Source organism: Aspergillus terreus, genomic scaffold (genome assembly GCF_000149615.1).
Source record: "Aspergillus terreus NIH2624 scaffold_7 genomic scaffold, whole genome shotgun sequence".
NCBI classification, from domain to species: Eukaryota; Fungi; Ascomycota; class Eurotiomycetes; order Eurotiales; family Aspergillaceae; genus Aspergillus; species Aspergillus terreus.
This window is the reverse complement of record NT_165930.1, coordinates 1,800,138-1,814,642: the sequence shown is the minus strand read 5'-3', so window position 1 is coordinate 1,814,642 and position 14,505 is coordinate 1,800,138. Positions and strand designations below refer to the sequence as shown.

At 53.9% G+C, this 14,505-nt stretch overlaps 8 protein-coding genes across 8 annotated transcripts; 3 read left to right on the top strand and 5 right to left on the bottom strand.

Annotated features, from left to right (window-relative positions):
• Positions 1-140: 140 nt before the first annotated feature.
• ATEG_05594 (putative longevity-assurance protein (LAC1)) lies at positions 141-1,711 on the bottom strand (the record flags this gene model as incomplete). The annotated part of the gene is made up of 4 exons (XM_001214772.1): positions 141-749; positions 803-1,090; positions 1,162-1,472; positions 1,579-1,711. 4 exons carry the CDS (start codon positions 1,709-1,711, stop codon positions 141-143), a joined length of 1,341 nt encoding a protein of 446 aa, XP_001214772.1.
• Positions 1,712-2,729: 1,018 nt separating this feature from the next.
• Positions 2,730-3,934, bottom strand: ATEG_05593 (uncharacterized protein; the record flags this gene model as incomplete). Its single annotated transcript, XM_001214771.1, has 2 exons — positions 2,730-3,858; positions 3,906-3,934. The coding sequence occupies 2 exons, from the start codon at positions 3,932-3,934 to the stop codon at positions 2,730-2,732; spliced, it is 1,158 nt and encodes a 385-aa protein (XP_001214771.1).
• A 1,407-nt stretch (positions 3,935-5,341) lies between these two features.
• On the bottom strand, positions 5,342-6,210 carry ATEG_05592 (uncharacterized protein; the record flags this gene model as incomplete). The annotated part of the gene is made up of 3 exons (XM_001214770.1): positions 5,342-5,671; positions 5,723-5,964; positions 6,024-6,210. The coding sequence occupies 3 exons, from the start codon at positions 6,208-6,210 to the stop codon at positions 5,342-5,344; spliced, it is 759 nt and encodes a 252-aa protein (XP_001214770.1).
• A 1,447-nt stretch (positions 6,211-7,657) lies between these two features.
• ATEG_05591 (4F5 domain protein) lies at positions 7,658-8,113 on the top strand (the record flags this gene model as incomplete). Its single annotated transcript, XM_001214769.1, has 2 exons — positions 7,658-7,723; positions 7,784-8,113. The coding sequence occupies 2 exons, from the start codon at positions 7,658-7,660 to the stop codon at positions 8,111-8,113; spliced, it is 396 nt and encodes a 131-aa protein (XP_001214769.1).
• Positions 8,114-8,419: 306 nt separating this feature from the next.
• ATEG_05590 (uncharacterized protein) lies at positions 8,420-9,475 on the bottom strand (the record flags this gene model as incomplete). The annotated part of the gene is made up of 1 exon (XM_001214768.1): positions 8,420-9,475. One exon carries the CDS (start codon positions 9,473-9,475, stop codon positions 8,420-8,422), a length of 1,056 nt encoding a protein of 351 aa, XP_001214768.1.
• Positions 9,476-9,797: 322 nt separating this feature from the next.
• Positions 9,798-10,545, top strand: ATEG_05589 (guided entry of tail-anchored proteins factor 1; the record flags this gene model as incomplete). The annotated part of the gene is made up of 3 exons (XM_001214767.1): positions 9,798-9,884; positions 9,968-10,187; positions 10,220-10,545. 3 exons carry the CDS (start codon positions 9,798-9,800, stop codon positions 10,543-10,545), a joined length of 633 nt encoding a protein of 210 aa, XP_001214767.1.
• Positions 10,546-11,552: 1,007 nt separating this feature from the next.
• Positions 11,553-13,047, bottom strand: ATEG_05588 (rRNA processing protein gar2; the record flags this gene model as incomplete). Its single annotated transcript, XM_001214766.1, has 3 exons — positions 11,553-12,258; positions 12,312-12,954; positions 13,014-13,047. 3 exons carry the CDS (start codon positions 13,045-13,047, stop codon positions 11,553-11,555), a joined length of 1,383 nt encoding a protein of 460 aa, XP_001214766.1.
• Positions 13,048-13,282: 235 nt separating this feature from the next.
• On the top strand, positions 13,283-13,935 carry ATEG_05587 (uncharacterized protein; the record flags this gene model as incomplete). Its single annotated transcript, XM_001214765.1, has 4 exons — positions 13,283-13,384; positions 13,441-13,626; positions 13,682-13,769; positions 13,817-13,935. 4 exons carry the CDS (start codon positions 13,283-13,285, stop codon positions 13,933-13,935), a joined length of 495 nt encoding a protein of 164 aa, XP_001214765.1.
• Between the last annotated feature and the right edge of the window lie 570 nt (positions 13,936-14,505).

The following is a 14,505-nucleotide window of genomic DNA, read 5'->3' as shown; positions in this document are numbered from 1 at the left end:
AGGACAAAGCTGGCAAATCGGCGGTATATCGGTCATGGGATTCGTGGGGCCGGGGGTGGGTTGGCCGTTGCGTTGCGTATGGATGGCGAGGGGGGCGCGCGCTGTACGTGCCCTCCCGCATCGCAGGCGACAAACGCTAGCTAGGTAGGCTTGTCGCATCCGATGCGGCCGAGGAGCGCCTTGCGGTCGCTCTGTTCGCCGAGGCGGACGCGGCCGCGGCCGCGGGCGCGCACCGTCGACGGGCCGTTGGCGCGGCGCCATTCGGCGGCGGCGACGTCGGCGGGCACAGCGCTGCCGTTGGCGCCGTCCTTGCCCGCGACGGCGGCGGCATCGACTGCAGCCTCTTCTTCTTCGTCGTCGCTGCGCGAGTCCTCGGCGTTGCCAGTGCGGAGGACGCCGATGGCGACGCGCACGATCATGGTGAACCAGATGAGGGAGAGGGTCTGCAGGGCGAGGAGGAAGGAGAGGAAGATCCACTTGATGGTGCGGTTCATGCAGATGGGGCCGTCGATGTTGAGGAAGGGGTAGAAGAGGTAGGTGAATTGGTCGGGGTAGCCGTCGGTGGAAATCATCTCGGCGGTGGTGCCCGAGTAGCAGCCGTAGAACATGGCCGCCGGCACGTTCTTGTAGATGGACCAGCAGAGCAGCGGGTAGAAGATGTGGCGGGAGATCAGCCAGCCGACCATGAAGATGACGAAGGCGGCCGTGCAGCATCGCTCGTATTTGAGGTACTTGAGGATTTTGGCGGTCTGTATACATTGTTAGCGTCGCTGGTCTCGCTGGTTGTGGGGTCGAGACGTACCGGCAGCAGGAGGTCGACGATGTCCATCAGGCACATCACCACGTTGGACACGTTATAGAAACCGTAGATATAGGCGGAGCCCAGGAGCGTGCTGGTGATGATGTGGTGGGTGAACATCTGGTAGTGGTCTTTCCGCGGCTCTTCGATGTTGATAACAAAGATTTGCTGCACCCAAAAGGCCAATTGCACCAGGAGGTACCATTTCAGGGTCCCGGACACGCCGCGCGCAGGCCATTCCGACCAGATGGCGCGGAAATCCATCCAATAGGGGGAGTTGGACCAGATATACTAGAGAAAGCAGAAGAGTTAGCGCTACGCATGTAACAGACATGCGAGGAGACGAGACGAGGACGGCGCACCATTCCAAAGGTCCAGAAGAACGCGTAGTACAGCCATTGCCAGCCCTGTTCAGCGAACCGGACAGAGGTCTTGCGCTTCAGGCCGCAGCGGCTGGCCACGGGGCGGAGGATCCAGTCGATGGTGATGGCGCGGATCGCGGTGAATGCGATGGCGGCGCTGGCGACGAAATAAACGTCATTCCACCCTTGGACGTAGACGCCTTGCGACGGCTGGTAGTACGACAATTCGAAAAATGGCGTGGTGTATGGGCGGAGCGATGGGTACAGGTGGTGGACGGCCAACAGCATGGACAGGGTGGTCAAGGAAATGCCTATAGATCGGCGAATGGTCAGCACGTGGCCTTTGCGAGCATTACCGCGGAAGGCGATTGAGTTGCTCTTTATTTGGGGGATCGCGATGGACCGGCAAAGACATACCGATTTGGTTTTGCACGACCCATTCACGGAACGTGGTTTCTTTGGCGGCCGGACGGTGGTGGCCATTGGAAGAGGAAACGCAGGCATTCAAATCCGAGACCGATTGCGCGGGCGACGAAACGTCCTTGGCCATGACGGAGATCTGAGAGGATCCCAGGTCCTGGGGTAGTGCTCAAGACCAATGGGAGAGGATCGAAGCGACGGAGGACGAAGTGGTTCCCGACCACTAGGTAGAGCCTAGGTAGAGCGAGCGGGACGAGTTGAGAGAGTCAAAGCGAGAGCGGAAGCGAGAAGGGCGGAGAGGTGGAGGACGGGATTATCGGGATTCGGTTGCGGGTACACACACTCGTGTCGGGATGTTGAGATTGTTGGGAGGACAGGAATGAGGACCAAGTGCCGGACTGGTCGTAGATTGTTGGGAGAGACGAGGACGGAGGAGGTGAAAGAAGGAGAGAGAAAAGGTGATTTTATGAACCCGGTGGATTTAATCCAGCATAAATCATAAGTAAACACAGAGGAAAATGCAAAGACCACCACCAGCGACGCGGAATATCCAGGGGCAAGGGAGATATCTCGATGCGAGAGAAGAGGACAGAAGGCATCAACAGAAGAAGAATCCCAAGACAGAAAAGATTGTGTTGGATCGTTTGATAACTGGAGTCGATGAGGGGACGGTGTTTGTTTCACGCGGGACGTCACTTACGTACCACGATACCTGCCCGGTACCTGTGAATTCCACCGCACCACCCTATTCTTCCCAGGTACCGGTGCGGTACCTCCTCACCGCCGACTCCAACCACCACCAACCCTAACAACAATCTCCAATCGAAGCGGCTCACCGTCTCACACGCTGTTCTGGTTCGTTCTCGAGGTTCATCGTGCTCGGTCGTCTGATCAGTTGGAGCCCTAAGCGATGCAGATCATCCCGATACTCCAGGTATACTTGTAAAGAATTCCCGGTGCAAATGGGTTTTTGGTAGTGGATAGGTTGCATCATCCAACGTACGAATAACCGTGCATCATACAGAGTGCAATAAGGACAATACGAATCATCAGCTTAGGTACGAACAATTACGAATCCAGGTTCACCCCGAGGATCGCTATCAGCGTAACCAAAGTTGTCCATCAACGCTTCCCCACCAACGCTCCCCTCATGACCCGCGTGGCTCGGCGCCACCACTCCCCCCAGTGCCCGTCTGGTCACTTTCCAGCCCAGCCGTCACTCCATTCACATACTGCGTCGCATTGACGCCCAGTTGCGCTAGATCCACGCCGCCCTGTCCGGCCATCGCCCGCGACATGGCTCGTACCACTTCTTCCTCTTCCCAGATGCTCCCGCCGCTGCGATCCTCCTCCCCGGCCACCACCGTGCGCCAGTAGGCATCGTCCCGCTCCTTCAGCACCTTGTCGCGCACCACGGCGTTGCGCGCCACGCTGGTTGCATGGAGCTTGGAGCTGGCCCCGGAGAGGGACGTCAGCGCCGCCGACACCAGCTGGTCGACCTGGTCCGCCTGCGACGGCGGCGCAAAGAAGAACCGCTGCGTCGCCGACACGTAGATTAGGCCCGCGCAGACGCTGTCGAAGACGGCGAACGCGAGCGGGCGCAGCAGCGTGATGCGATGGTACAGGCTGGCGGGGGGCGTCATGCCGGCGCGCACGGCCGCCGACGCCGACTGCACCGGGTCGTACGAAACCACCACATAGAGATCCAGGGCCGCGAGGACGAGGCCCGCCAGCGTGAACTTGTTGCGCCAGCTGGCGGCCTCGCGGCCGGCGAGCGGCGCCGAGGTCACCACGCCGAGAATGACCATGTGGACCAGATGCGGAATCAGCGTGTTGAACGGCAGGTAGTAGAGTAGGTAGGTGTTGACGCTGTCCAGCGAGCAGAACGGACAATCCGTCAAGGCCTTCGGTCCATAGCGTAGATACACTTTCCGGGCGCCCAGAGAGGTCAATTTCGAACGCAGTAAGGTATCCGCATCGGTCAGTCGGTTCCCTGGTCGGAATCGCGCCAGCCGGTTGAAGATCACATCGGTTGGGGTGTTGATGCGCGACCGCGTCAGGCTGAAGATGCTGGGGGCGGGGGCATGGGGGTTGAACGGGAGACTGAGAAGGAGGAACACGAGAATGGCGAGGAAGAGGATGTTCAACGCGCGGGAGGCATTGGTGGGAAGAGGGCGAGGCGTCGGTCGAGAAGCTAATGCCACGCGGAGACTGCGATAGAAGTTGATCGCCCGGGGGATGATGACGGGGGCGAAGAAGATGAGGAGCGACTTGATGCTGGCGTATGTCAGTAGATCTGCCATGTCTATCGAGGGCATACTTACGTTTGAAACGAAATTCCGAGGTCACCCATCTTCCCAGCAGGTCGACATTACTGAACTGAAGGCAATGGGGACAACAAAGACAAAATGACGGAGAAGGTGTAATCTTATCGGCCCCTGGCGCCAAGACATCCACTCGCTACCAGTCAACTACCTACTATCCTACTACTATATATCTGATATTATCTACGAACAATATCATTTTACAGGGTATCTGGAGGGACCACCTTTTGCCAACATTTCGAATCTCCTTCCCCTGGAGAATCGTGTGAATCTAGAACGCATAATTTCTAGCAGGCGAGCGTCAGTCGCATAATACCCAACTCCAATCCACACAAAGAGATGCCACCGTAAACGGGCCATTAAACCCCAGTCCTGAGGAAAGTGGAAATTGTACATGGCTGCGTACTCGAAGGCAACAGGATAAAACCCCGCCAAATCCCAGTCCAGGAGCGAGAGCTGACCAGACGGAGAAACTAGAAGGTTGCGAGGCGCAAGATCATGATGAGTCAAGACGAATGGCTCGATGGTCATTGGCACTCCCACAGTAGAATCTGGCGAGTCTGATACTTGAGGCTGCTTCGAATCTTGAATCGCTCGCCGCATAGACGTAAAGTTCGTCCAGAATCGGAAGAAGTGGGCAATTTCACCTGGGCCAGAATTCGCCGGAAGACCGTAGCCATCTTCGAGGTAAAAAGACCTGCATTCGCCTGTCGTGAGGGATCCGGCCGTTGGTGAAGTAATAGATCTGAGGGTTTTTACGAAGCGGCGAAGCTGCAGACCAAGCTTGACTGTCATGAACCAGCCCAGATCTCTCCAAGCGCCGTCCAATGTAGTGCCCTCGATGCGATCCATAATCATGTAAGTATTGCGCCCGTTTTCGATTGTTCTTCGTACGCAATGACCGCGAATCCCAAGCTGGCTGGCGACTTCAGTGGCCTTCAGAGCATCTTCAAGCTCTGAAGGCTCATAATGCTTGGCTATGAGATTCGAGGAGAGGTGAAATACCCGAGAACTGGACGCGCACTGTGATGAGCTAGTTCCAAGTCTGTATACCCCTCTAGCTGCTCTTCAACAAAGGCTACCGTCATTCTTGCGGCGAGATACGGAGAAGGGGTGATGAAGAAGCTCATCCTGAGACACTTGTTCGCTTCCAGTCAAAGCGAATTCGGGATTATTGATGTTCCGTCGCAGCGGCTTCGCCAGACAGTTCCCCGATACTTTAGACCAAATAGACACTGTAGGTGAAGAGGGGTTGTAGAACGTTCGTACAAGGGACCAATGTAGAGGGCGTTTTGAGAGCCTTTCTCAGAAGTACCATTACGAAGTCAGATATAACTGATCACATAAAACGCTATCGTAAGTACACCCTGGCAAATTAAATCGTAACTCCGTGCACCCCAGCTAATCCATGACCAAAAAGTACAACAGAGACAAAACTACACATGTCCGGAGTGCATCGCGGGATGATGTGCGGGATTGGGCATCGGCACTCCAGACGAGTCTCGTGAGTACTTGGACGACGCAGCATCGTTCGGATTAAATGGCCCCGAAATCTTCAACGGAAATCGAGTCATGCTCCGCATGGACGTCGGTCTTCTCACGGGCGACGGTGCGCTGTATGTCGGGAGAGAATCTTCTCGCTTGAGGCCGAGCTGGAGCGACCGTTGACTGCCGGTGCGGGAGACCACTTTCTGGGGGGCCACCGCACCATACACTCGAACATGGCGGGCTGTCACGCCGGTCCCACGGTCTGCAAAGACAAAACTCTGAGAACACTGTCAGTTCCAGTTGCCATTCTGGCAGTGGGAAGCACTCACCGCGATTAGATTGACCACACTCATCACCATGGCCAAGATGCCAGCGGAGAGCACGATTCTCCAAAAGGCAAGGCCCAGCTTGTCCTGACTTGTGGCCGGAGTATTCAGATCGCCCAGGATTCCCACCCCCATGATCATCATCGCCAACGCCAACATGATGAAGCCGGAGTCCTGGCCCAAGAGCGGCCAGTTGCGATCAAAGTATCCACGGAAGAAGGGCAGTTCAGATATGATGAGGAATACTGTTCCAACAACGGCTGGTTAGTCACTAAGCAACGCCAGAAGGTCTCGAATCACTTACTGCTGACTCCCGCCGTTATAGCATGGGAAACGGCCTCGAAAAAGAAGAAGCTGCTCTGCAGCGAGATCTTCACCAGCATCACTGCGCAGGCAGCGATGATATCCAGAAAAGCGATGATGTTCAGAACCCGGATGGCATTGAGGATCACGAAACCGGGACCAGCCAGGGATTCTTTCAGTGAAGCCATCATGGCTTTGGCTCTTATGCAACGAATGTATACAGCGCCGATCTCAGTCGCAACGCGGTGATGAAATGAGCTTTGGGTTTCTTTGAAGCTGCGGGAGACTCGGTTTGCTTCCAAGAGACTGGTTAAATAGAGAGTGGAAAGGGCTAGATGAATGGAAATGACTGGCCAGCAGATGATCTATGGAAGCAGACGACAATAAAGAAATGAAGAAGGAATGATGAGGTCAACTCGGGGTTAAAGAAAGAACGGGTTAACAATGAGAAGAAAGGAAAGCGGCGATAAAGCGCAATTATTGAGAATGACCGTATAGTCGAGAAGAAGGAGCCCAACAGACCAGGAAACCCATGGGCACAATAAAAGAACCTGATCCTGAAACACGTATCGAAGCGAAGGATCGATTATTGTCCATTCATTAGGCGCTGGGATCTTTTTTATAGATCATTGTCCTATTCAGGCTGGTTTCATTGTGGCCGGCGCCTACGCCCAACACGAGGTGGGATGTATTCAGCATCGCTTGACGCATTCGAGACCAGTAACACATGATGGGTTCTTGGGTATGGAGGGCGATAGCAAACTGTCTCCAGACGATGGAGGTGGTCACAGCTGGAAGCCGGGGAAGTCCAGGGACTGGTTGAGACTGTTCGATGTAAATCACTAGCCGCCGGTCTTGAAACCTCCGTTGTCTGCAGGATACCAGGTCTTGAGGATCGCACTGAGAATTGTTGCTCTCATTAGAGGCCCAAATCATCTGTGTAAGCGCCGACTGGTGCAGTTTGAGATAAGTGTAACTTGGTATGCTTATGGCGGAGCTGAGGTGAACTCTGCGGCAAAAGTCGAAGCTTAGGGCTAGTCGGGCCCTTATCTCTATGGGACATCTACCAGGTGCAGGTGGAGATATATACCCGGTAGAGATATATATCCAGGGCCATCCTGTCTCGCGTCGATGCCAACGATTCCAGCTCAATTAGATGCCTCAATACCGTTACACAACATGAGTGCGCCAATCATGAATCAAACCTGAGCAGTCTATACCTACATCCATGTTCTACATAGTTGAGTTGTGATGCTATTCCCGTTCCCGTCTGTACAAAGAGACAGACCGAAAGAATATTTCCCCTCGACAATATATGTCCTCCAGTTAACAGTAAAATAGACAAGTCTATACCAGAATATGTATACACTTTTATTCCTGTAAAATAGGTCTGTGAAGTAGATAGCGGAATACTCAAGACGGCAATCCGAGCCGGCGCAGCGGCTCGAGGCTTTAAAGGGAGCGGCAAAAAACATCTGGGGAATCTGAAGTTTTTCCCCGCCGGCTTCTTTCTTTCCATTGCATTCCAACCCCATCTCACGGCCTTCTGCGCATCCTCACCCACCACTTTCATTCTTTCACTCATACTTTCACTAATCTTAGACGTGCAACTCCCTCCTCCACTCCTTAGCCATCATGACTCGTGGAAACCAAAGAGAAAAGGCCCGGGCCAAGAACCTGAAGCAGCAGAAAGAACAAAACGTAAGCAACCCCCCCTTTTCACGCGTGCTCCTTTCCGACTCACACTGATCTCGCATGCAGAAACACAAGACCACTATGTCCGGATCCCAGTTCCAGCGCGCAAAGGAGGATGCCGCGGCCATCATGCGCGAAAAGCAACGACTGGGTATGTCTTCTCCTTTGGCCCCTGCGACCCTGACCCTGACCCTGTCTTTGGCCCTATCGCCCAGTGCACTGCTGACCTGTCTTGTTTACAGCCGACGAGCGACGCGCGGCAGAAGCGGCGAAAAAGAAATAGCCTCACAGAGGCCTTTCGTGTCCAACTCGAAATTTGTCAACTTATATCCAAGGCTCTACTTTCCTCGTGCCTCCATCGTATTATACCAGTGGCGGGACGTTGATTTGGAGTGATCATAAAGACAATAGGCAATTGGGCCGTCGCAGTTGGATCGCGGGGGCTGGCCGAACCTGCAATGCGACAGTTGGGCAGTGACGGGATACCGGAGGATAGGATGAAGGAGTCATCGGCGCATGTTATGAGACTACGGTATTATCGAGGCGTTCATCCAAGTAGCGTGTCTATTGATTTTTCTTACTTAATTCTGGTGGAACCGGGGGTTCCTTGGGTACATAAATCACGGGGGTATCAACAATACAGAGGTTGAAGCAGGTTCTCGACCTGCCATGCACGACGCGAACGCCGATACCATGGACGTTTCATCGGTTCGCTGTCCAATAAGCCTTCGCCATGGCTAGCCAGCCCTTCCATCCGGTCCCTGGCTTCGCAGCATCCTCGCTACTGGCGTTATGAGCCGGACACAGTTCATTCTTGACGGGTAAAAAGAGATCGAATGCGCAGACAGCCAGGTCCACGAACGTCCAGAGACTCTCGCCTTCCCATCCAACATCTCGCGCAAAGCACACCACCTTGCGAACGGTGTCTGTCCGTAGGGTGGGATCTGGGACAGTTCCTAACAGGTATAAAAGGAACATCCAACCAGAGATGTCGGTCGTATGCGCCAGGCACCAGGTCAACGTAGGATCGACAGCCCGACGACCGAGCTGAAGATAACAATCGCACAAATTGTCCGTGCCCAACGAGAGAACATCGTGGAGTTCTCGAATGTAACTAAATGCATAATAGTTGCGCGGGTGGAGCTCTCCGGCGCGCAAAACAGTAGTAAGCTCCTGCTCCCAGAGCTCGGCAGTAGCCTCGCAATCTGGTGTCTGAGGTGCACCCGATGTCCCTCCAGACCTCCGGATGAAGAGCAGGTGCTTCAGGACCCAGAGCCGATGCTCCCACAGCGTGGGAGACTTGGTATGTCGTCGTAGCGGAGAACACACATAGGTCGTCATGAGCGTGAGTTCCGAATGAAGGAGACTGATGAGCGCCTCTCGACTTGCGGGGTTGGTCAACCCGAGGCTTTGCATCATGTCACGTAGTCGTTTCTTACGCCAATTGCACGCCGTAGTATGTTCACAGTCGAACAGCAAGATGATCTCCGAAGACACGGAGAGGTCGTCAAGACGGTTGTCCGACTCTGGACTTTTATTTGAGGGACTAGATCCCGAAATCAGAACCGAATCCGAGAAGAAAATCTTCCTGGCAGCCACAAAAGCCTGCGCCATGTACTTTTTCGTGATCCCTATCGAACACCCATCTTGCAGGAGTGGCCCAAGAGCCGGGGGAAGGATCTCGAACTCGAGAATCCGACCGTTCCTGTTGCGGAAAATCTGGGCGAGCTCAGTAAATGCAGCGTTGGGACCGGACATCGAGAGCTAAGCCAGCATGTGCGACATTGAATGCATCGATTGATCATCTGTGGTAAACAGTCGCGGGGAGAAAAAGGCCCGGCGGGCGGAAAGACCAACAACGTCATTTCGATCACGGGTGTTGTTCGTCCCGTAGGACCGCATCACAGCTACGATTCTCTCTTTGCTCCCGTCGCTGGCTCCCAATTGTCGTCGTCAGCCCAAGGATCACCTAAAGACCGGGCATTTTACGTTCAGCATCGAGGGTCTTTTTGACCCCTCCTACCTTCGACTCGTGCGGTGAAATTCTGACCAGACCGCACCTCGTCCGTACCATCTCACCATGTTGTCCCTCATCTGGACGGTTTTCTTCGTCCATGTCGCTATATATCTGATCAATACCATCGGAGCCAGCACGATCGACGGTCTGGTACGTCGCGCGCAACCTGTCCTCTTGCTTGCCCCTCCCACGCGCTGGGCCGTTTCTCGAGACCAACGTGCTAACAAGCCCAGTTATGGCTTCTGTATCTGAAACTCCCGACGTCGACATCGAAATGCGCCCAGGAACAAACCCGGCTCAAACGCGAGGTCGTCCAACTAAAGCGAGAGATGAACAACACGAGTTCGCAGGACGAGTTTGCAAAGTGGGCTAAGATCCGCAGACGGCACGACAAGACAATGGAAGAATACGAGAAGATCAGTACGATTGCTCTCCTTCTCCTTAGAGATACTGGTAGGAATGAAAGCTGACAGCTGCCGAAACAGACAAGACCCTCAACGCGCAGAAAACGTCCTTCGACTGGAGCGTCAAAATCGCCCGATGGCTCAGCACGAACGGCCTCAAGATCTTCCTGCAGTTCTGGTACTCGAAAACCCCCGTCTTCGCCCTCCCACAAGCCTGGTTCCCCTACTACGTCGAATGGGTCCTATCCTTCCCGCGGGCGCCCATGGGATCGGTGAGCATCCAGGTCTGGAGCAACGTGTGTGCTACGGCGATTTCGGTGCTCGCAGAGATTGTCACTGCAGCTTTTATGCAGATGGCAAGCAGGACGGCTGTCCCGGTTGCAGCAGAGGATAAAAAGGAGCTATGAGTACGGGCAAGTTGTGTCCATTACGAAAAGGAGTCTGGCTAGGAAGAAAGGATAGAAATTGAACATGATTTTTCTTAATTCAAGATACGATAATGCGGTAAAGGGTGTAGTGTTCGTCAGATATTGAAAACAATCGTTTATCGTCAATAATCCCTACATAGTAGGGATCTCAGGGCTTGACTCTATGATTGGTATATCATCACGCGAACACGCAGAAGCGAGGGAGAAGAGTATCTATCAGTGGGAGTCCGACCCCTTCGACAGGGCATCTGTGACACAAGTCACCGCTTTCCATAAGCTACAGACTCTTAAAAAAAAGGGTAGATGAACTCCTCGCCTCGAGAATGAGCCCCGTTGGGTTACCCAGTCCAATGACCGGGCAATCGCATGACTATTGAACCACGACGAATGGCAACCCGATAAACCTCTCTCCGACGCCAGCCATACCACCATTGTTTCCACCGAGGTGTCGGGCAGGGCGTGAGCGCCGGGAGAGAATAGGGCAGTCAGCCGCTGTCAAATTGCTTCTATGGCGGCGCGTTTCCGCATTGCCTGACCGGAATAGAGGGTCAGGATGTCCGGGGACTTTCCCCAAAGCTTGGCCTCTCCTCGGAAGAAGAGAGAGAGCATCCTAGAAGGCGTACTCTGTGTGTGAGCTTTGAATGCGATCCTTTGAGCGAGGAGTTGGGAGAAAGAAGGAAGAAAACTTCGGGGCGGAATTTCGCTGGTTTTTTTCTTCGCTCGGTTGGATCAGGCGGAGCTAGTCCTTTTAAGGATTAGTATATCATGTGATTATTTATATATATGCCTGTTTTGTAAGGCATCAACATTCGATCTATGTACGGAGTACATAGTTCTGCGTCTACATAATGTAAAGTGAGGCTCGATTTGCAAGTCCGTATATTGATAGAAAGCGCACACTACAATCTGGCTTACAGATAGAATAAGGTAGTAAGAAAGTGATACTCGCAATATTGTGTCTAATACAAATCTTCACCTAACCGATCTTATTTCTTTCCCTTGCCCGCCTTCTTCGCCTTCGCACCAGCCTTGGTGGCAGGAGAAGCAGTCACTTCACTCGCGCCCTTCTTAGGCGTGGGCTGCTTTGGTGTGCCCTTCTCAGAGCCAGCCTTCTTCTCCTTCTTCGACTTCTTCGGGGTATCCTCAGCATCCTTGGTCTCCTTGGGCTCCTTGGGGGCCTCAATAGCCTTGGGGGCTTCCTCAGCCGGGGCCTCCTGGCTAGCTTCAATTGCCTTGGGCTCCTCCTGAACGGGAACGTCTTCCACACTCTTCAGCTGGGGCATTTCGAACTCGTATCCCAGAGCCTTGAGCTTCTCGGCTTTGGCAAGTCGCCGCTTCTGCTCGCGCTCGATGCGCTCGGTCCACTGTTCTCTCGTCTTTCCCTTGTCAAGTCGCTTCTTTTCGATCCGGTTCCAGGGAGTGCGCTTGAACCGTCTGTTGGCACCCTTCCAGATCTCCGGGTGCAGCTGCTCCTGCGGCACGTACTTGCACTTCAGGATGTGACCGTACATGAGATAGTTGTCCATCGTACCGGCGACAATCTTAGCGACCGACGTGGAGGCAAACTCGATGAAGGCGTAGTGTTTCGAGCGACCGGTGATACGGTTGCGGGAGAGACGCAGACGGGTGATATCACCGAACTGAGAGAAGTACGCACGCATCTGATGTTCGTAGAAACCGTGGGGAATACGTCTGCAGGGCTGTTAATGCTGATACTGAAACATCAGTGCGCGAGAGCGACATACCCAACATATACAACACCCGGCTGCTCAGACTCTGTCTTGTGCTCCTTCTGCTTCTTCAAGATCTTGCGTTTCGTCTTCTTCGAATCGGGGATCTTAGGGACAGGCTGATCGGGGTCAAAGCCTTCGTCGCCAGACTCGTCTTCATCACCGCTGCTCTCGAAACCCTTGATGAGCGCAACGGTCTGGTCGTCCTCCTCATCCTCACTCTCACTAGCGCCATTGGCAGGGGTCTCATCGGACTCCTCCGCAGCAGCCTTCTTTCCTTTGGTGTTTGCTTTGGAGATGCTCTGGAGCTTGGGTGCCTTGGCTTTAGGCGCGGGAGCGGCAGTGCCATCCTCCTTCTTGGACTTCTTGTTGCTCGACTTCTTGTCGGTCTCAGCCTTGGACTCCTTCACATTCACTTCGGGCTCGCTCTCCTCGTCGTCGCTGAGGAAATCGGCCGCACGCTTGCGAGGCTTGATCTGCCGGGCCGGTTCGCCATTGACCTTCACGTTCGGGGCGGGCTTCTCCTCTGCCTTTGCGGCCTTGTCCTTGCCCTTCTTCGGAGCCGGTTTGGCGGCCGGCTTGGGGGATTCGACGGGCTTCGCGTCGACCTTCTTGGTCTTCTTTGCGGGCGAGTCGGAGGCAGCGGCGGCCGCAGCAGCTGTCAACGGTTAGAACCAACATAATGAGACACTTATTCGGGAGTAGTGAATATCATACCCTTGCGCTTCTTGTCCTTCTTATCAGGGGCCATTTTTAAATGGTAATTGAAATTGCAGGCCCTGGTTAAGCACTGCAGTCTGATCTTTGGTTAGCAAAAAAAGATGCGGGAGACTTTTTTTTTGCGCCTACTTTTTTTTCTTCCCGCAACGCCAAGACCGCAACCTACCGTCTGACCGCCTTAGCTCCGGAACATCAAAACACCCCAGTTCTATATTGCTCAGGATTCCATTCTCCGCTCTCGTTGGGTTCACGTCACAGTACATGCCATGGGGAAGAACAAGAATGCGACCAAGCCGCTGACACAGGAGGAAATCTGGGATGATTCCGCGCTGGTGCAGAGCTGGGATGAGGCCGTGGAAGAATACAAAGTACGTGGGAACGAATGTCCCATCGCACGTGATTCCCAGCTGATCATGATGAACAGCTCTATCATAGCATCCATGCTCGCGGCGAGAATGTCGAGGATGTCCTGAGGGAAGCCGAAGCCGCTGAGCTCGAGAAGTCGCAGGATCAGGAAGAAGAGCCGGAAGTGGATTCCAAAGACGCCATGGAAGCTGATGTGGAACCACCAGCGACGGCACCCCAGACTTCTCACCTTACAGCCCCTCAGGTATGTGTGCAGAAGACAGTTATGTGACTATTTCAATTGTTCTGACTTTGTTTAGACTGCTGGAGAGTCTGCGCCGCCCATTGGAGCCCACGCTGGCGGGCCTAGTATGGGATCCGCCGTGCCTCAAGTAGCGCTGGCACAAGGTATGCACTCTCTGCCCCTGAAGGTAGAATTGGCTGACATATCATAGTTCAAGATGAAGGGCTGAAGAATCTTATGATGGCCTGGTACTATGCGGGATATTATACTGGCCTGTATGAGGGGCAGCAAAGGGCCAACAATACCAATCCTAATCAACCAGGGAATTGATAAGGCTTTCTTGGAACCGGAAGGACAGTTCATCATCAAATACATGCACTAATTACCAGGCCACCTTTCAGTCTCGCCTCGCAATGACATGATCAGCAACTGCAGGACTCAGCGGACGCCCCGAGCATGCTACTAGTGGGGGGAGGTCAGAATTGCTTCAGTTTGTGAGGCCTTGGGCCGGATGAAGAGCCAGGAACGTACGACCTCCGTGCTGGGTGTGTTGAGGCCATTTGACTTACTGCACCCACAATGCTCTGGAATTATCACGTCTGGTGTGTGTATTCGTTTCATTAGCCGTTGGACACCGTCATGTGAAGTCTTTGAGGCTCATACTCCTACGAAGGATCTCTATTTCGGCGTGTGACTTCCACAGTCCACTTCATTGGAAATATAACGATGCCAGCGCTATGTTCTATAACGCCTTACAATACCTGGACCCTGAACATATCTGTATCTGAACCACATTATGACAGATCGTCTCTCCGCATCCCCACACCTTCAAGTGCATAGACCCCGAGCTCAGGTTTGTAGTGTCACGTCTGACAGGCTTCCAGTCAGGCGAAGGAAGAT